The sequence below is a fragment of the Dermacentor variabilis genome, chromosome 7 (genome assembly GCF_050947875.1).
Source record: "Dermacentor variabilis isolate Ectoservices chromosome 7, ASM5094787v1, whole genome shotgun sequence".
Taxonomy (NCBI): domain Eukaryota; kingdom Metazoa; phylum Arthropoda; class Arachnida; order Ixodida; family Ixodidae; genus Dermacentor; species Dermacentor variabilis.
Window position 1 is genome coordinate 82,081,899 of NC_134574.1, and position 20,707 is coordinate 82,102,605.

Genomic DNA, 20,707 nt, shown 5'->3' on the forward strand with positions numbered 1-20,707 from the left:
CTGCCCTTTGCATCTGTTCAACAGTGACGCTTTAGCTTCTAGAAGATGAGCGAAGCGTCTAGCCATCCTGTCCACCTCCAGTTAAGTCTGGATTTTCTTTGTCTGGAAAAAAAAAGAAATGATTGCGCTGCGTCAAGTGCTGCTTCCGGTCCCGGTCCCATATCACATTCTACGTGGCGGTCGCTTTAGCGTTGAATAACTTTTTTTCTTAAAACTGTACGCCTCTTGAACAGGTGTCACCGACAGCCTGTTCAATTGATCTCCTTGCGTGGAGCAGCCTTTGCTAATTCGTTCAACCTTCATTTGAGAGCACTAAAAACGCCGCACGTTAGCCGGCAGTCGCGAGGTACTTTTCAAATTCAGCGCACTGCAAGGAAAGGCTGGAAAAAAAATTCAACGAGACAATTAGCATCGATAAAATATTCCGATGTTTTTAACAAGCGATACAACAATCCTATTGAGAATATTTTGCGTTATTTATTATTTAAGAAGTCAATTAAGGAATCTTTGTTAATAATTCCAGCTTGGCGGATTGTAAAAAAAACATCATGAGGTGCTTCCTGTGGCTCAGAACAGTATTACACGAATTCGACCCGCGTAACCCCTACATTTCACTTTTATTACTTGGTCCTAGTTAGCCGAAATACCCTTTAGACTTTAGATTTACAATTTTTGTCGACTATTGTTGATACAGGGTGTCCCAGCCAACACCATGTTAGTGACGCTCTTCAACAGAGAACAATAGTTAAAAAAAGACGGTGGAATGAAATTCGATTTCGAGACATATTGTGCGCCGTTGTCAGAGGTCTGACCTGTGGCCTTTGTATAATAGTATATATCTGGCACTGTTTTTTAAACCGGCGTAACCAGTCTGGTGATATATATATATATATATATATATATATATATATATATATATATATATATATATATATATATATATATATATATATATATATATATATACATATATATACATATGTAAAACAATGCGTACGCATGTGCGATAACCGCTTGTCAACACACGGACGAATGAAAAATTGCTAGACCCAATTTTACCTCTGATTGCCCAAGGCAGACCCCCCGAAATCTACTTCGCAATGGTTCAAAGTCACAGAAGCCTGCATCATGCACGTTTTCGTTTTGTCTTCTGTACAAGACGCCTCGACCATCGCAGGTGCTCTTTGATCTGCATATGTGTATAGAATCCTGCTTTTGTGCAGTTTTGTAGAGGAGCCGCACTCTCAATGATGCCGTAACAAATTGGAAGTTAGGGCTCTTTTTAGTGCAGCCCGTTGTTGCTTTACGCGCTGGTTGACAAAATTATCTGTCTGCCTTATACATGCTACGTCACATGTCCTAGAAATATTGAACAGAACGGCTATTTGGCAGGTCGTCAACCATGGGACATTATTAAACCGTGCAGGAACCATCTGGGCTCTCTTTTCCGAGCTTTTTTGTTTCACCACACCCACTCTTTTTACCTTTTTACTTTGTTGGGTGCGCTAAGGATGACGTCATCTTCGTACTTGCTTGATATACTTTTATTCTCTGCTAAAATTGTTGCACATATGGAAGACAGGCTACTTTTCTGCCTCTTCTTCAGAAGCTTCAGCAGCGAAATCGCCATATTACCAGCTGCTCTATTCCCTGCTGCGAAAGAATCTCCCAGAAGACTTAAGAATACGCTTAGGAATGTGACAGAACAAGGGCCCAACCGAAGACGCAGCAGTGTAGCCTACCTTCCATTTCTGCATTGTTATTCGCATAGTTTCAAGAAGGTATCCATCAAGCACGCATTCGACGTTGTGTTTTGCACACACAGAAACTAAGGAAAGGTGTGTGCAGCTTTACAACGAGAAGCATAGAAAGATAGCACACGTGGTTTGTGAGCAGCTAACTGTACTGCATGGCTTACAACTGCCAAGAAGTCATTGTCTACGCCATTCGTATGACATATGGCTTAAAACATATATCACAGACCAGTAAAAGCATCGCACTGGCGAGGTGCTCTACACTGTATTGTGCCTCGCCTGCGTCGTGTTATTTATTGGTCCATGGCTGGGTTGCGAATGTGGAAGACATTACGCGTGTAAATATATGCCGATTGTATGCCTTTGGCAATCTCGGTACCAACAGCGTGGCAGTTTGGGCGAGTTGGTATGTCATGTCTGTTTTAGGCTTGTAGCGCAGCTCAGATGGAGCAAAAAAGGAAGGAGGTAGGGGTAATCAAAGGCAACGGAAAACAGAGTGAGCGCTCCCTCTGTTTTCCTTTCCCTTTGATTACCCCTACCTCCTTCCTTTTTTGCTCTTTCTGAGCTACGTTACAAGCCTAAAACTCGGTACCAACGCTAAGGCATCACAGTCACTGCTTTCTGGTCTTTCACATCCTGAAAAAATTCTGCGAAATTTTGGAGCAAAATCAAGACTAGCCGCATGAAGAATACCAAGTGAGCTATCGCAATAAATGAGGTTTCTAGCGCTGCACTTCGATGAATTTTAAAAGTTTTTCTGAATGCGCCAATGTGGCCGCATCGCCGCAACTGAAGTCTATGACGCTGTTTGCTCAGCGCGAAAAACAGAACATGTATGAATAGGGTAACGCAGCTTGTCTCTATAAGGTATATTTAGGTATGCTTGAGGTGACAATTTACATATGCAATAAAATATGCGTGGATAGCCGTGATTTTTGGCTACCAGTAATTCCACTTTATCAGGTAAAAATTAACCTGCATCTCTAATGTTGATGTTGTACTGTCCAGGTACTGTCGAACGCAATCCTTCAGAGTTGACGGATGTCTTATGGCTGCGAAGAGAGCAGCTGCATACAACTGTTTCTACTGTTTTCAAATCTATGAGACTGAAAGCTTTGCGCAAATCGGCAGCGCTTGCGCGATAATTAAAGAAGTTTACGAGTAGTTCAATGCATCGCAGAGTTCTCTAGCCCACGTTGCAGAAGAGATATACAGCCGGCCTGAATTTTCCGCCTGGACACATTGTGTTGTTATTGTAATTCGGTGTTTTGACCTGTGGAATCACCGTGCTTTAGGCATGAAAGCGTATAATCGATGCTGCTTTGTAAACGAGAAGTTGCTTTTGACAATCGAACACTACTTTTCTCCAGGCGCGTACCCTAGCCTTGTGTTTCACTCGAAGGCACAGAGGGATATTCTGCGAATGTTGCGCTCACTTTTAATATACCCCACTTATCAAATATTTTGTTTTTTTTTGAGGTGACACAAGACCTTAAAGGCCAACTGTAACAAAATTTTCTACCGCATAAAAAGCCCAGTTTCAGTTAATCTAGACGTGCAGTGGTCTGTGTGGAATATTTTACGCTTGAAATACAGGTCAATGCGTCACGAAGATCTCGCAGAAACCGATGTATTCGAAACGAAATTGAAAAAAAGAAAGGTCGCCATTATCGCCGGCGGAAGTGACATACAGTGGAGAATGTGGAGAACCAAGAACCAGCGCCCGTGCTGTCTGGTTCCCTTGTTTGTGTTCCGTACCGGTGTATCAGCGAGCGGGGCTCCCCGCGGCCTGCGCGTGCAAGGGGTGCATAGGATCGGCTCTCCGCGATAGCGGACAGCCAATTTTTTATGCGAACGCCACTTGGAAGGCTACTGCCTCCTCGGTCCTAACCGCGTATGTGCAATTGCTAGTAGGTACAGCGGAGCGTGACATTTGCGAAGATGCCGGACAGCCAGCGGAGGAGCGCAAACAAACTTGATCGCATTCCGCAATGCCGGCATGTCTAAGGAACAAACGCATACAACCTGCGCTAAGAAACCTCCTCTGTAGTGCCTAGGCAGTCACATATTTAAGGAGCAAAGGCCCCCAGATTTTCTCTCTCGCACCCGCTCTTACTCGCGTCTGCGCAGAGACGTCGAGCGCTGCAAGAAACGCCACGCCTCGTTGTACCTACTGGACAGGCCGGACTGCGGCCGTGATGTGGCTTGGTCCTGGTCCTAGTTGGTTCTTTATTCTATGGCATTGCAATCCCGCATGGCGTGCTGGCGCATCTACATCATGGCCGCCACGCTGCGTTCTCCTTCGTGACAAATGCTACATAAGGTTCCTTCTCATTTCTCGTGCTCTGTCAGAAAGGTTTTCGTTTGTCTACTTCGACGCATCCGATGTTGAGACGCGCGAAGTAGGTATCTTGGAGATGACGCGCTACCGGAAATGATTGCTCAAGGATATCAACTCTGAATACAACTTACCTTTGGTTCTCGTGCGCCATCGTGGCTTATAGTTTCAGTTTCAGTTTATTCGTCATTCAAAAAACAATAAGTAAACAACAAATAGTATGCAGACGAGGGTCCCAAAGTCAATGACTGCAACGGGACCCTCGGTCATCCCATCATACTGAGAAAGCGTTTGCCAAGCAGATCTTAATGGGTAAGGGAGCGTGCTGTTCAAATGTAGCTTGTGCAGCTTCGACAACTGCCGTTTACATGCTTTGCGCACTTTGGCTTGTCCGCGTCGCACATGCCTGCTGCGCCGCGGTGCACGCTTGCACTCCGAAAGCTGGGGCAGGAAAGATGTGTTCGCGTCTCCTCTACTCAGCTATGTGTACAGCGAAGCCATCGCTGGTGTTCGAGTAGTTATTCAAGCACCCTACGGCCACGCAACGCATCGGCATTCTTGCAACAGCTTAAATCACGAGCGCAACAGGGAGACCGCGTGTGGCACACCCAAGGAAACGCCCGTCAAGTGGCGAATAATGAGCGAGCAATGAGTCTGGCTGCCTAGGCAGAACTGCGACATCAAAATTGGCGCACGGTTCTTCAATGCACGCCACAACCCCATCACTACCGCTTTGCCACCAGGTCCCTAGGTGTCGTTTGAATAGGCGCTATTTAATAGCTGCTAATAACAAAACTAGGCAATTACCAGCTCTTCAGTGTTTCCAAGATTTCTTTCAGAGTATACGCTTGGTGTATATATATATTTAATTTAGGCCATTTGAAATTTAGTTGCAGTTGCCCTTTAAGTGTGAGCGTGATGCTCACCTGATTTGTGCTTGTGGGCAGCACAGCATTTGTCGCTTTGAGCTCTCTGTCTCGACTTTCGTTGTCTCCCAAACTATGACTTTTAGCTTTTCTTAATTCTCAAGTATTTCAAGACCCCACATTTTCAGCAGAAGAGATTTACACGCCCTGATTGACTTACATACGCCTTATTACATAGCGCGCATCCTCTTGGTCATGTGCATATACGAAAGAAGCGGGAATTACCTGCTGGAGACTTCACCTTGTCCTGGTTACAAAAGCAAATCCTCACTAAATTAAACGTTGATAAGCAGTTTCAGGGAATATTTCGCACTTGTAAAACTGAATGTAAGCTGAAGGAAGACATGTTTGCTTTGTAGACATAGGATTAGCACCACTTTCAATATAATTGGCCTGAAAGCGTGTCGCAATATGGATACGCGTAGTTTGTGTTTTCCGTTTACTTTTTGCATACCATAACAAGTGTTACACATTTATCACTGAGCGTGAAAAGAGCATTCCTGTATCGCAACATTATCGATTGTTTTTATCAACAGCATCTGTTATCGGTTTCGTTACTAAACTTTGTTGAATCAGATAAAATGCATGACGCGAACAGTGTGATACATTCTTGAATGCGCGTGAACGCAAACGATTAATCGGGAATCTACTGTGAGTCCTCTATAAGTACCCGACGCGCTTGACTAAAAGATAAACTTTTGATGTCCTAGTACTGTGCTTATCACATTCGCTGTGCTTTTAATGTTGTTTATTCGGCTGGGCACAACTTCACAAAGTAAAGAGTTCATTATTTAACGAACTTTTTGACAGTTCTGTTTTTTTTTCTCGTCAACGTGACAACTGCTGGGGGTGACTTTTCGTTCTTGTTTCAGACACTATCCCAGAACCTGTTCGCTGTTCTCGCCCAACAACCGAATGGTACTGACTGCGTGATATCTTACACCAGCCGCCTGCTGTCACCTGCCGAGAGAAATTACTCCATCACCTAGCGGGAGCACTTTGCTTTAGTTTAGGTTGTCGCCAAGTTGCGTCCATATTTGTAGGACCGCACGCTTTCGCCCATTACGGACCACAACGCACTCTGCTGGCGGCCTTCCCTCCGAGACGCGACATGAAGTCTTGGACGCTGGCCTTTGCGGCTCCAAGAATTTTCATTTATTGGCAGTTACAATTCTGGACGCCTCCACAAGGACGCTAACTGCCTCTCTCGTCAACAACGCGACGAATCCTTATAGCCCATCGTCACCGGAGTGCAATCTGCAGCAGCGACTGCACGCGCCGCATGTTCGTGCTGCACGAAGGCATCTTCGACCGTCGCAATATCAAACCTGACGGCCCTGAGTTGCTCCTTGTGTTTCCTCGTCATCTGCAATCCGTCGTTCTCGAACAACTTCACGATGCACTGAGCACGGGACACCTTGGAGTTTTGCGTACATACGACCGCGTACGGCGCCGGTTCTTCTGGCCACGTCTCAACCACTCTGTGCGTCGTTATGTGGCAACTTGCGAATTGTCTCAGCGCCGGAAGAAACCTCCCTTGCCACCTGTCGGACGACTCCACCCATTTAAACTTCCATCTGAACTTTTCTTTCGCTTTGGCCTTGACCTGCTTGCCCCTTTACAGACGACGACTAGAGGGAATAAGTGGATCGCCTTCGCTACTGATTACGCAACACGCTACGTGATCACTAAGGCGTTGCCGACTAGTTGCGCAACCGACGTCTCTGATTTTCTCCTCCACGACGTCATTGTCCACCACGGCGAACCTCGACAGTTACTTAGAGAACGCGGCTGCTCGTTCTTGTCTCGAGTTGTCGACGACCTCCTCCGCTCTTGTGCCACTGAGCACAGGCTGTCCACCGCCTATCACCCACAAATGGACGGTCTTAAGGAACGTTTCAATCAAACACTTATAGAGATGCTGTCGATGTACGTCTCCAACGATCACCACGACTGCGACGCTACGCTAGCCTACGTGACCTTCGCATATAACTCGTTCAGAGATGATACCCCAGGATACTCACCCTTTATTATTTTTTTTATGTTCGTGACCCCATATTACCGTTTGACACCGTCTTCCCTACTGTGCCATGTGTTACAACGGTGTACGCTCGTGAAGTCATCCATCACGCTCACATGGCGCGTCAAGTCGTGCGATCTCGTTTATTACCATCGCAGCATATACATAAAGAGCCTTATGACTGGTGCCATCGCAATGTTAAGTTCACCCCAAGTACTTGGGTGCTTCTTTGTTCACCATGTGGTCGGGTTGGCCTCTCCAAGAAGCTTCTCTCTCGCTACATAGGGCCTTATGAAGTCCTATGTCAGGTTAACGACGGTAATTACGAGATTTCGCCATTACAGCTTGATCCATGCTCATGTCCGATGCCTGTTGACATCGTGCACGTTTCGAGGCTGAAGCCATACTTCGCTCGCAATTCTTCGCCTACGATGCGCCAAGACGGCGCTTCAGCACCCGGGGGTCCTGTTGCGGAAAGATAAAAGAAGAGGAAGGAAGTAGAAGATCGCGAGATGCTGGCTGCTTCTTATAAGGCGTGAGCCATCTCTAACTACAGTGACTGTGCTTGTGTATATATTGTAAATACAGTCTTTCTATACTATAAACATCTCCGTAACAATATTTTCCGGTGATAGTTCTGCGCCAGCTTACACAGGTTATAAAGTAACCACTCAGTCCAAGACGCGTTTTTGTTTCTGAACTTTCGCAAATGCTGACACTGATTCTATTTTCTGTCTATACTCCATCTCACAAGCTGGTTGCAACAGTGCCGAATATACGAGGCGTACACAGGCAATAGCCGCGCCCGGCGGCATATGTTTCGGGGCGTAACTGGATGAATATTGGCTACGCTATTGAGTTTTATTTTTGATTGCTGCATCATACGATACAGCAATAAGTGACACCTTAGAATCTTTGCGTATGCACGTCGTATACAAAAAATTACTGACACAGTTACCCCCGGTAACCATTATAGCCACCCTAACCCTAGCAACACACCAGCGCCCATACAAAGCGGACCATTCGCTTCGATCAGAGTTCGTGCTTGTTACTGTTTCTCCGTTCTGTAAGAAAGAAACAAGCGGCAATATTTGTCATCGCTGTATCATGTGAAACTGAGCTCAAATCATTAGGTAGTCATTATCGTACTTATGGAGATCGGTTGTTTGTTGTTTCTTTGTTGTTGGTTGGTTTGCTGTTGGTTGTTCTCCATTTGAAGTAAGTGAATAAAAAGACTGCGCAGTTGAAGAACGCGGGCTCGCGTTATTCAGAGTGCATGTGACATAGTTAATTGTCTACAGCGCCTACAACATTGCTACAGGCAGGGAGATACGAGGCTCTGGTCAAATGGAGACTCATGGGGTGAAGTATAGGGGCTGGTAATAGTGGCGGTGGCAGTGATGGTAGCTAGGGGTGCTCAGTAGTATCGTATTGTACTTGCGGCAGTAGTATAAAAGGAAAAAAAATGGCCTCCGTGCGAATTTTGCCATGAAGCTACAAAGGAAACACATATAGGTTTCTCAGAAAGAAAGCCTTGCTGTTGACGAAAAAATTGTCTGTACCCCAAACCGATGCCTTTACAGGGTGGTCGCTCTACCATCTGAGCTAACAGTCCGGATACCGAACCGCAGGGCGAGGGCGAATTAATAGACCACTCCATGCACTGGAATACCGAAAATGTAAAATCAGTCTTGGAGAAGCCCGCAAGGCTGAGGTAATACCATTAAGGTGGACACCAATTTTAACTTTTATGCAACCTCACGCCTTAGTGGGGGACTGCCGATTTATTTTGACCCCCATGGTCTTTAACGCGCCCTTAATGCACGGAAGACGGGTGGATTTGCATTTCAACCCCATCGAAATGTGGCTGCCGCTGCCAGAATTTGACCCTGCGACCTCATGCTAAGTAGCACAGCACCACAGGCGCTGAGCCATCGCGGTGGCTGCCGAACACCTTAAGAAAATACGAATAGGGAGCCTGGTTTTCTTTAGCTAAGACACCACTGAAACCCACTACGAATCTCGCATAACAGTTAAATAAGGCGAAAACGAGTATTCAGTACTAGGACAGGAATCAAGCAGGAAACTTTCAGCTGTATCCATGCACTTGCCATGACATGACCTCCATTTCTACAGAATGTGAACACGGTGTGGAACACAGTTGTACCACCACTTTCAAAACCATTGAGTATAGCGGCACTACAAAGAGAAAAAACAACACTTTTCTAAGAAGTGTTTGTAAAGCCCACATTTAGAAAAACTCTGCAATCTTTAGCCGTGTATCGCGCATTAGATGTCAGGTGTTCTCTCAATATTTCATGTTTGTTGTACGTACAGTTGTTTAAAGACCTTCGGCAAACTTCCTACGTGGCTTGCGAAATACTCCTGTAAGGCTATGAAACACTTGAATTCATAATTTGCTACGAGACCTGTATTTAACGCACATTGTTTAATCTTTCATTAAACAACAAGGACAAACTGTTCAAACTTCATCGAAATATATATGTCGTGTATTATTTAGGTAGAACGCAGGTAATGAAAAACCAGGTACGCACCGAGTATATAACGCAAGTAAATAAGGTCAACACTTCTGTTCTTCTAAATATTACCTCGGGGATTAATATAGGTTGTAAAGGTCACCGCACATCCTCGAGTATGCGTTCTCGAGCTTTCTAGTTTCACTAACGCCTTTGCTGTCACACTTCCATTATTCAACAATAAAAAAAATCATAGCTGTTTTACTCATACAAAATGAAAACGCCGTCAAAGTAGTTCGTGAGCGACCAACTTTCGACGTCGCCACCATATTTTCCGTAGGACGGAATCACGGTTGTTTACCTTGGTTGCTTCAAAGCTTTTGAACATAAGTTACCAAAATATCATTAAATGATTTGTAGTCACGTTTACCCAATTTTATTTCTTCACACATAGCAGGGCTGCCGTGGTCTTCGTTTTATTGTCTTATATCTGATGAAACTAGACCAACAATTTTCATAAAATCACCATGTTCTTTCTGTTTTTTCGTGCTTCCTCTCTCTTAATTTCAACGACCTTTATAGTTGAGAATGGCCTGACAAGCCGGATCATAAATGACGTGTCCACTTCGTGCGAATTTCGCGAATCGTGAAACACATTTTTCGTGAGGGCCTTGCCGAACTACTGAATTCCAAACACGGAGGTCATAATAGGACTGGTGACCTAGGAAAGGGGAAGAAAATGTTAGCAAGCACCAAAATACAGCAAAATACGCAGTTATCTAAAAATATAATTGTTGCACCAAAAATTGTTCATAACATTCAATTTATTAAATTTTTTTTTACATTTTACAAATAAATGAGATAACTTTTTAGGATAGGAATGTCCCTGTAAACTCAATCGCAAGAGTGACAGGCAATTCGATAGTTTAGGAAAAGCAAGTATTACATACCGCGTAGGCTCGATGTCACCCTTATCACTCCGCAGTGATATTTTTCACTGAGATAAAGAATAGTTTCCTTCACCGCGAAGTCGTTGTCTATAAAAAACAGGTACATATAACGTATTCTGTTATAGAACCATACAAGGAGCGGAACGTTGTTTGCGGTAATTTATCAGGATAAAAGAGCAGTCGATCGTGTGTGATCTATTTGAGTCAGTCAGCATGAAGTCACGTCGATACAAGGCTTGCTTTGGCAACGTGGGAATGTGTACTTAAATTTGTGGCAACAGTGTCCTTTCTTTATTTTAAAGCTGAACAGACTAAAGTAATCGCGAAGACTGATTTCCTGTTGCCGTGCCCAGGTATCTGCATTTAGCTTCACGCCTTGTGTCAACGAACCATGTATTTGAAAACACAAATTCACGATAAACATCACTATACACCGTTTAACAATCTGCTACAAACAGTCCTGTCGAATGGTACGAAAAAAAAGCAGAAGATACGCTACTAGGAAGGAAGATACATTTAGGAAGGTAATGATGACTTCAACAGTACCACCAATATTTAAATAAACGGTTTAAATATTCATTCCAAATTGCACATTCCTTGTTTTAGGACTTTATTCTAAGGCAGTTGTGTAGCATAATTCATGGGCTCAATGGTGGATAATTGCGAATGCAATAGCGGCTCATGTTCGATTACATAGTGCTTGGCAACGTTGGACAGTGGTCGCCAGCTCAGCCATGGTCATATTTGGATTTTAAAAGCAAAACATTTTTTTTGGGAAATATTTGCCACTTTGAGAGTATCTCGCTAACCGCCTACGTCTTGGTGCTCTCGTGGTCGTTTCATTAGGTTAGTATGTAGTGAAACTGTCATAGTAGCACAAAAGTGTATGACAAGCATAAATGATTGCTCATGAGAGTAATGCCATGGTATGTATGCCATTTAGCTCATGAAACAGCTGCCTACTTCTTAGCCCTCTCATGGTCGTCTCGTTAATTTGGCATGTACCAAAATTGGCGTCGTACGGCAAGTGTGCATGAAGAACATAAATAATCGGCCATTAAAAAAATGCCATGACATGCATGTCATGTAGGTCACGAAACTGCCACGTGAGTCTTCGTACTCTCACGGTCACTTCGATAACTTGGTAAGTTCCCCGTATACTGCTTCGCATAACATCGATTTCGCAAGGCGTGGGATCAGCCGGATTTTCATGGTTCTCATTCATCATAGTATGCCATAACGTCTGACGTCTGCTAGTAATTACATTCCTTTTCCTCAGCTAAGAATTAGTCGCAAGCTGGTTTCCCTAAAATAATTGGTTTGGTGACTTAAAAGAAGAGGGCGATCTCCAGAACGCGGTGGTGTACGTTACGAGGGCTTGGCACGACTATACTTTGTCAGACTGGAAGGTGATATCTTGGAAAGGGTGCTCGAGATAGGTGACAAAGGGGTAATTAACATGAAGGGCCTATACATATACAATGAAAATTTGAATGTCATTGACCAAACAAATTTATGTTCTTCGATACATTACCCACCTGGTATACATTGTTTAGTAGTGTTTCCAAAGAACCCATTGCGAACCAAATTCCTATGATGGGAAAATGGGAGGAGGCATTTTGGGCTTAGTGTATGGCCCATGTTTGGTTTTCATATGTGAATAACAAAAAAGAAAATACAATTTAAATATTGATTTCTCTATGCTTTCATTCCTAATGTGAAACACAAAATAGGATTTTCCGCTGTCAGTGGTGAAATATATGGTGGATATTGTTTATTTATTTTATGTTGTTGGTGAAGGGCCCGAGTCATTTCTGACCCATAGAAAAAGTTTCAGATATTTTAGTGAATCAAAATATTTTCGGTAAATGCACCATTCAAGCGCTCTACGGCGTTTTCTCTTTTACGGGCCAAATCGAATTTAGCCCTCTGTCTTGCCAGAAAGGCGACAGCCACAACGTTAAAATTTTGCTGCAACAGAGGGGACATGTAATGTGTAAGCAAATGTTAATGAATTACGTTATTTGCAGTAAATAATAAAGTTTTGCTGAATGTTCATACACCAATTACCTTAAATGATTTTAGGCACATAGAAGAGCTGCATGGTGCACGTTTTCACATTTGGTAGAAATGGGGGCAAAATGGGAGCGAGATATGGCAATGAATTGATGATTGCTGGAGTAATGTTGTTTGCTGAATAATAGGAAAAACTGACTTACTTCTTATTATATTGTTTATTACAAGTTATGTCGTAAGCTTTGTTTTGGAAGACTATGACACCTTCAGCTTGAACTCAGAGTGTCATAGTCTTCATTTGAAATTTACGACTGGTACAAGAAATGGCATATGCCCCTAAATCTCTCAAAGTGCAAATAAATGTACTTCACTCGCAAGCTCAACCTCATTACCAACACCTACACGGTGAATAATGTCTGTAAGCAAGCCACCTCAGCATAGAAATACCTTGGAATACATATGACATTAACGCAATCATGGAAAAGCCACACAGAAATTATTTATTCCGATGCTTCATGAACACTGGGCTATTTACGACGTAATCTGAGAACTGCATCATAAGATGTTAAAAAACTGGCATACCTAAGGTTCGTCCGTCCAACACTAGAATAAGCATCTTCCATTTCTCATCCCTCTCGAGCATATCTGACCGCGCATTTGGAATCGATCCAGCACGGGTCCGCTCGCTTCATCTCCTCAAATTACTCGTATTACGTTAGTGTTTCGTCACTCAAGCAATCAATTGGTCTGTCACCGCTCGCATCCCGCCGTGTCATATCTCGTCTTTGCTTGCTCCACTCATTCTTATTTCACCCGAAATCACGCCACGCGCTACTAAAACCACAACATAAAGTGTCCTCTCGACTCAGCCATGGAACGCAGGAGCGCGTGTAAACAGCCACATACCATATATGAGCTCATCTTGTCTTCCTAATGCAATAGTGTTATGGAATTCCCTCTCACAACGGTTTGTGGCATAAACCGAACGCGAAGAGTTCCGCGAAAAACGAAGAATGCGCTACGCAGCCACAGGCGACCACTTTTCCTTACACTGACAAATCTTCATAAATACCTGCTTGGTCTGATTTCTTTTTCTTTTTTACTAGTATTTACCTTTATATTTTCAATGTATTATCAATTGTTCCTTTTATTCACTGACTGTATTTCTGCTGTATATTTTGCATCTTTGTTCATTTCGTTGAAATGCACAAGTCTTTGCGACCCCCCGTATGTAATGCCTTCGGGCCTTTAAGGAGAAATAAATGAAATCAAGTGAATGAAATATTGTGGGGAAATTAGGGTACTAAGAAATATCATGAATCTAGTGCATCCATTTGAGTGCTGCAAAGTTAAGCGTTGCAGAAACCCTCCTCGCGTGTTTTCTCGATGCACTAAGAGAAGAAATGCTACATCAATTTTATATTTGTACGATTATACACTTGTACTGACGATGTGCACGGAACGCTTTCAAGAGTGTTGTGGGTATGAAGTCGCACAAGGCTGCTATGTTTTTTGAAAAGCCGAAGTCTGGAGCTCTCTAATCTGCCGTACCTAAGCTACACGTCATGCGACTGCATTCATAAATAAAGAAGGAACGATATAGCTTTTTTTTATACCTGATCGACGGAGTTCCATCACGTTTTGTTCTCGCTTTGGAAAGATTCCCATGTAGTTCCTAAGAATCGGATGCCTGAAATAAAGAAAGGTGCGCTAAGTTCCATCACAGATATTTAATAACTTAGGTTATCTTACAAATCGTTTTTAGTGTAAAATGTTCGTGTGAAGAAAATGGATCTATTTGCCAGGATCGTCATCTGGTCCACAACACATGAAATACGCTCCTTTGCGGTTGTATTCCAAGTCCATATAGGTTCCCTTGTACCTACAAACTGCAAGAATCAAAGAAAGCGCAATCACCAAAGCGCCTGCTCGTCAACGTCGAGTTTAAACTACCGGTATGCAAGGGGATGTCCTCACCCCGACGCGTGTCATAAACGCTAACCGTAACGAAGTTTGCCTATAAATTGCATGTTATGCATTCGGTCTATTCCTACAGCATGTCGCTCACTGACAGGAACCCGAGAATAGCTTAAGTCAAGGTTCCAAATCAGTGTTCACCTGTAAACTGCTGAGAGGTAAACGTTGAGTGACAGTGCACTGCATCTATTATGGCTACTCTAACTGCGTCGCAGTGGAAATATTGTGTAAGTTTCCTCCTAGTGGACTCTCCCCTTCGGCAGCTGCTGATTGGCTGGATTTGTACGAATGAGGAGGAGACTAGCTCGCGCAACACTGGCTGGGGACGCTTGTCTCCTTGCTAGTCGTACCGCTCCAGCCAATCAGCGGTGACTGCAGTGGGCAGTGCAGCTGTAGCACCCACCGACGCCGCAACGCCCGGACGCTATGGTCGGCGCTCTAAACAGGCGTCTTGTTGCCGGTTGCGAAAAAAAGAAGAAAAATAATTAATGGCTACGTGTGCTCGAGGCACAAGTACGGTAAGCGCAGTGTCGTTCTTCAAGCCAAATACGCTGGTCCTCTTGGTCGGGCTCTCCGCGGACACTCCTCGGTTCCGACAAAAGAACGCGCCTTTCACCGAGAGACACGTTCCCATAGAGAGCTGGCCGGAGCCCTTGTTGAGCCCCCCACTACCACCGTTCGAATCACGCTACATCGGCTCTGGGTTTGCGCAGTTTGAGGCGCCTCTGCAGCTCAACACCATCACGATTCAGGAGCCAAGTACTAGATGCTGCTCTACGGAATGCCACCTGACATATAACTACGTCTGAGCGTTCTATCGCCTGGCCCGTGGCCATAGGACATGCTATAACAGACTACGCTGAACTTCCGCGGCGCTACGTACCGTCCTGTCCCGGACGTTGACTGCACGATAGGCAAACCCTGCTTATGTCCTACCTAGCCGCCGTACGTCTACCCCAAACTAAACGCCATCTGGCGTGTCTCGCATGCTTCGCAATTTCGACGCGTCTCGCTGAAAGCTCACCGACGCCACCGCGAACGACGAATGTGTGCTGCTGCAGCACCAAGTGTACCTTCCATCAAATGGCGCAACACTGCAGTCTCAGGGTACGGACTTTAACCTATACCACCTCTACCCGGAGGACGTTCGGCCCAGTGGTATCACAAGCCAGCAGATGTACTAGCGATCTCCAACTCTTCTCTTCGCGGCCCATCCTATCCTTCGGCCAACCTGCCACCAAGTCCCTCAGGCGACTGCGCTGACAAATTCAAGATTGCCGGCTGCCAACACTCGTCACGTGACAGAGACAAGGTAGCTGAACTGACACTAGCATCTTGAGGCATCTTAAGGCATCTTAGCATCTTAAGGTACCAATGGCGTCTCGTATCTGCCAAATCATGCTGTACTTTATGTTGTGCCTGTAGCTTAAGCCGTGAAGCCGCAAGGATCAGCTACTACAGCTACGACATGCTGCGGCTTTGGCATCTCCGCGTCAGTGTCATCGAGCGTCGAACGACGACTATTTCATCGCTATCTTGAGCGCCACTGGCGTCTCAGGCCATTAACCATGGTACGACCGAAGCTCCAGCCAACGCACCACCATCCCAAGAACAGGAAAATAAATATGGGCACCACCCGCTAGAGGCGCAAGCACAGCAGGTGTAGTATTGTTTTAGAAGCCTACTATGTTGACGTATACTACTACAGGTGTGCCGATAAACGCTCTGTTGAGAGAAATATGCAATGAAATAACGAATGAAACCTCAGTGTCGTCACCATAAAGAAAATATAGGTGCTCCAGTGCATCGTGTCTTTAGCATAGCAAACAACCTTCTAGAAGCGTTTGGCTTTAAGATTACACTGATAATCATCGTCAAAGGTTTCTGCCTAATTTTGTTTTGTTATAGAAACACAACCAATTAAAATGCGAGATATCAATAACTTACCATACGAGGCTATTTCGGGATCTAGATTATGATTAGGAGCAAAGGAATGTCACATTTTGTTCGAAAGACGAAGCACTGATAGTGATAGCAAATTATAACACAGCCACATGAAATAAGTTTTGTAGAGTTGATAGTCGTGTTAATTGAATTTAACATTATCTTTCTAGTTAAATTAGCAATCATGATTTCACGCACGCACAAGCGAACACGCACACATATCACTAGATGACTAAGAACAATCTGTAACAATGCTGGCGCGATTATGTGCACGAAGGTACGGAAACGAAAGCTTTTGCTGCCTTTCGCTCCAACACGTCCCAGTAACTTGAGATTAGGCGATCTATAGCACAACGTAAGTGTGAAAACAGCGGAAACGCAGCCACCTGCCATATTGGCTCGAAGAGTTTTACACACACGGAGATTGCTTTCGAGGCAGGGTGGAGGGGGCACGTGGCAGGGCTAGCGGAGATGACGAGCGCTCACATGTCCCCGCTCTTCCTTGTAAGACTTCGGCGCACATTACCACGTGACCTCTATTAACCATGGTACGACCGAAGCTCCAGCCAACGCATCACCAACCCAAGAACAGGAAAATAAATATGGGCACCGCTCGCTAGAGGCGCAAGCACAGCAGGCGTAGCATTGTTTTAGAAGCCTACTACGCACGTGCTCTTGATCCCACGCACGGTACTACGTAGGCCCTCCACGACGAGCCCTCGGTTCCCGACACAGCTATAGGTACTTCGGCATCTGTGACGACATGCAATAGCCTTTCCCAGCGATGCAATGCATCTGTGAATTCTGCGACGTGTTAATTATCATAGCAGCACTGCAAACCACCGTATGTCTAAGGTTCACACCGGCGTAGGCATAAAACGTCATTCGCAGAATCAACCCAGTTGACCTATACCACTACAGGTGTGCCGATGAACGCTCTGTTGACAGAAATATGCAATGAAATAACGAATGAAACCTCAGTGTCGTCACCATAAAGAAAATATAGGTGCTCCAGTGCATCGTGTCTTTAGCATAGCAAACAACCTTATAGAAGCGTTTGGCTTTAAGATTACAGTGATAATCATCGTCAATGGTTTCTGCCTAATTTTGTTTTGTTATAGAAACACAACCGATTAAAATGCGGGATATCAATAACTTACCATACCAGGCTATTTTGTGATCTAGATTAAGATTAGGAGCAAAAGAATGTCACATTTTGTTCGAAAGACGAAGCACTGATAGTGATAGCAAATTATAACACAGCCACATGAAGGAAGTTTTGTAGAGTTGATAGTCGTGTTAATTGAATTTAACATTATCTTTCTAGTTAAATTAGCAATCATGATTTCACGCACGCACAAGCGAACACGCACACATGTCACTAGATGAGTAAGAGCAATCTGTAACAATGCTGGCGCGATTATGTGCACAAAGTTACGGAAACGAAAGCTTTTGCTGCCTTTCGCTCCAACACGTCCCGGTAACTTGAGATTAGGTGATCTATAGCACAACGTAAGTGTGAGAACAGCGGAAACGCAGCCACCTGCCACATTGGCTTGAAGAGTTTTACACACACTGAGATTGCTTTCGAGGCAGGGTGGAGGGGGCACGTGGCAGGGCTAGCGGAGATGACGAGCGCTCACATGTCCCCCGCTCTTCCTTGTAGGACTTCCGCGCACATTATCACGTGACCTCTATTAGTGTGCGCGGGACAACCCACCTTCCTCCACGGCTCACTCTCGCGCGCTTCCCTCGCACTCACAGCTGACGGTGTCTGTGCGCGATATCATCTTATGGCACTTAACCTTTATTCGGAAACGCATGGCGACACCAACGATTACGGCGAAAATTGCCTGAAGTATACATACTAGAAATATAAATGCCTGAAGGGTTAAATACCATTAGTCCCCCTGTTACGTTGTGGCTTGAGAAGAAAGGCTGAGGTTCAGACATTGCTGCGTAACATCACTAAGCGATACATTAATCCACCCCCCGCCCCCCTATGGATACGCGGCTGTCCCAACCGGGTGTCGAAGTGCTGCGGAGGCGTCATTGCATGTCTTGAAGCATGAAGAGGCAATTCAGACGAAGCGCCATCCAACTCATATATGCTGATTAAACTAGCAGGTGAAAAGAGTATGCAGCACGGACTAAAGGACTTTGCGCGAGCATGACTTGCAGAAGAGGTATGACAGCGGTTATAGTTTACAAGTAACGCAGACGACAATATTGACGTATGAAGTTTACCTTTCTGATATCCACGTTGTTGATGAGATCTGCTGCATATTTGGAAACACCATTCAACGTCAAGCATGTCGCTGATGTGAGAAGCAAGACAGCTCCAAACAGCGCCTTTTCTGACATGCTTTAGCGGCAACGATTTCAAGAAATTTAAATAGAATCTGCAAAGTTAGCAGCTGCTTTTTGGTGCCAAAGCTTTTTACATATTACGAATGAGCTGCAACGTGCTTTAGGTATTGTGCAGCGAATTTTGCAGGTGCGCAATACAAAATTATTGATTACTTGCCACAGGCCTTAAAATTCTCTTCTTTACAGCTATGACGCAACAGAGCCCGGTTTTAAATTTTGAGAGGTATGATATACAGAAGGAGTTGGTGTGTGTGCCCTAATACCACAGAGACTGTGGACAAATGACGTTTATTAGAGGCATATAGTTATTGTCCACGAATGATTAAAACATAAATAGAGAACAAGTAGTTTCAGCCTTATTTATTTCATCACTAACATTGCTGGCCTAGCTCGGCACATATTTAGACTAATTGAGCTGAGATTTTTGTAGAAAATCGTAATTATTTTCACTTGTATGAATTCTCTTTAACATTGTTACCTACTTTATTGAGGGTGAAGACAAGTGGTTTCGCCATAATTGCGGGTGGTAAAAACAAAGACCGAGTGGAATAATATTAATATTGATGTGATCTTTCGTCTCTTTCATACCTGCAACCGTCTCTCAAACATTTGTAGCCGGTTAAATTATTTGGCCGAATTAAAATAAGAAGATCGCCGCATGCAGAACAAGCAGACCCCTCTAACATGCACACATACGCTCAGCGCACTTTATGAAGTACAAGTGACTTCAAATTCATGAGGCGCTATGAAGAAACACCGATATGTGATGTCATGGATAGACTCCCAGAGAGATGCTTTTTGAACACTTACAGAAAGCGGTCTCCTTCTGTATGCATTAACTAAGCAGGAGAAAAAATAAAGATAGTTCGTGCACATCAAATCTTGCCATATCAGATACAACTCCAAGCTTGGCGGGGAATGGTACAAAGAGACAGTGCAGCTTACAAAACACGAAGATGTGGTCCTCTTGGCAAAAGCAGCCATTATAAAGTGGCATACTATGAAAACAGTGTGTTTGTTTATAATTTATTTCTAAATAAAACCGGTGCTTTACTTTCATAACTACCTTGTGCATCATAGGCTTATTGCAAAACACCACGTCACTGGTTAAATGTTTACCGTTAGAGTTGAGCGCTCGCAACACTGGCAGATTCGAGATTGCAATAGTTAAAAATGCAGTTTGTAGCTATGCTGAACTTAATATTAATCTGCATCATTTGGCCATTCACTCTTGTGCTCAATGATTTAGTTGGTGCACCTCTAATGCACCTTTATAATGTTTGCAGCAACTAGGCTCTTCGCTGTGCATGGTTTGCATCAGTGATCAAATGCACGCCGGCAAAAATATGTGCCTCCTAATAAAAACCTTCGTTCTATCTCTCTCTTCATGTTGTGCTCTACGGTAGTCCAGTCATCGTTTTCCAACTGTGTTAGTGAAGGTAATGTATTGATGACGTCTTGTTTACCTTTGCACGAAGTAACGGGATTGTTTTCTGCAGAAATACCTTTTCTTTTAGTTTGTCTTTCTTGGGGACCCTGCAAAACAGACATTTTATGTGATCATGCTTTCATAGTGGCGCCACAGAGAAAGATATTCAACAAGAGTGGACAGTCCCATAGAGCCCAGCGGCCGAAATGACTGTAGCGCACCAAGCGGATGGGATTAACACCTTCCAGTTTCATTTATCGGCCCGCGCGCTTTGAACGCTAGCTGCCACGCTTTGCTCCGGCTGCGCTACTCGGCGCCTTTTCTTTGTATTTTTGCTTCTGCTGCTCAATCGCGTGCGGTCTTACTGCGGAATCCTTTATTTAATTAAAATAATTGTGAACAATCTTTACAAGCCTCGATTGAATCTGTGACACGTGCAATTTCAGGAAGTAGACTCAAAACGCCTTGTAAGTGAGGAAATGTTTATTGCGCTCTACATAAACGCT

At 44.3% G+C, this 20,707-nt stretch overlaps 1 protein-coding gene across 1 annotated transcript; it reads right to left on the reverse strand.

Annotated features, from left to right (window-relative positions):
• Window positions 1-9,942: 9,942 nt before the first annotated feature.
• Window positions 9,943-20,359, reverse strand: LOC142586879 (uncharacterized). The gene is made up of 5 exons (XM_075697757.1): window positions 20,239-20,359; window positions 14,234-14,370; window positions 14,098-14,171; window positions 10,466-10,552; window positions 9,943-10,236 (listed from the first exon to the last, which is right to left on the reverse strand). Exons 2-5 carry the CDS (start codon window positions 14,293-14,295, stop codon window positions 10,082-10,084), a joined length of 378 nt encoding a protein of 125 aa, XP_075553872.1. The 5' UTR covers window positions 14,296-14,370; window positions 20,239-20,359; the 3' UTR covers window positions 9,943-10,081.
• Between the last annotated feature and the right edge of the window lie 348 nt (window positions 20,360-20,707).

Excerpts from the sequence above, each read along its gene's own strand:
- LOC142586879 (XM_075697757.1), bottom strand. The coding sequence starts at position 14,295 with ATGACGATCCTGGCAAATAGATCCATTTTCTTCACACGAACATTTTAC. Across the intron at positions 14,172-14,233 it reads TTTTACACTAAAAACGATTT|GCATCCGATTCTTAGGAACT; the intron begins GTAAGATAACCT and ends TCTTTATTTCAG. Across the intron at positions 10,553-14,097 it reads GATGGAACTCCGTCGATCAG|ACAACGACTTCGCGGTGAAG; the intron begins GTATAAAAAAAA and ends TGTTTTTTATAG.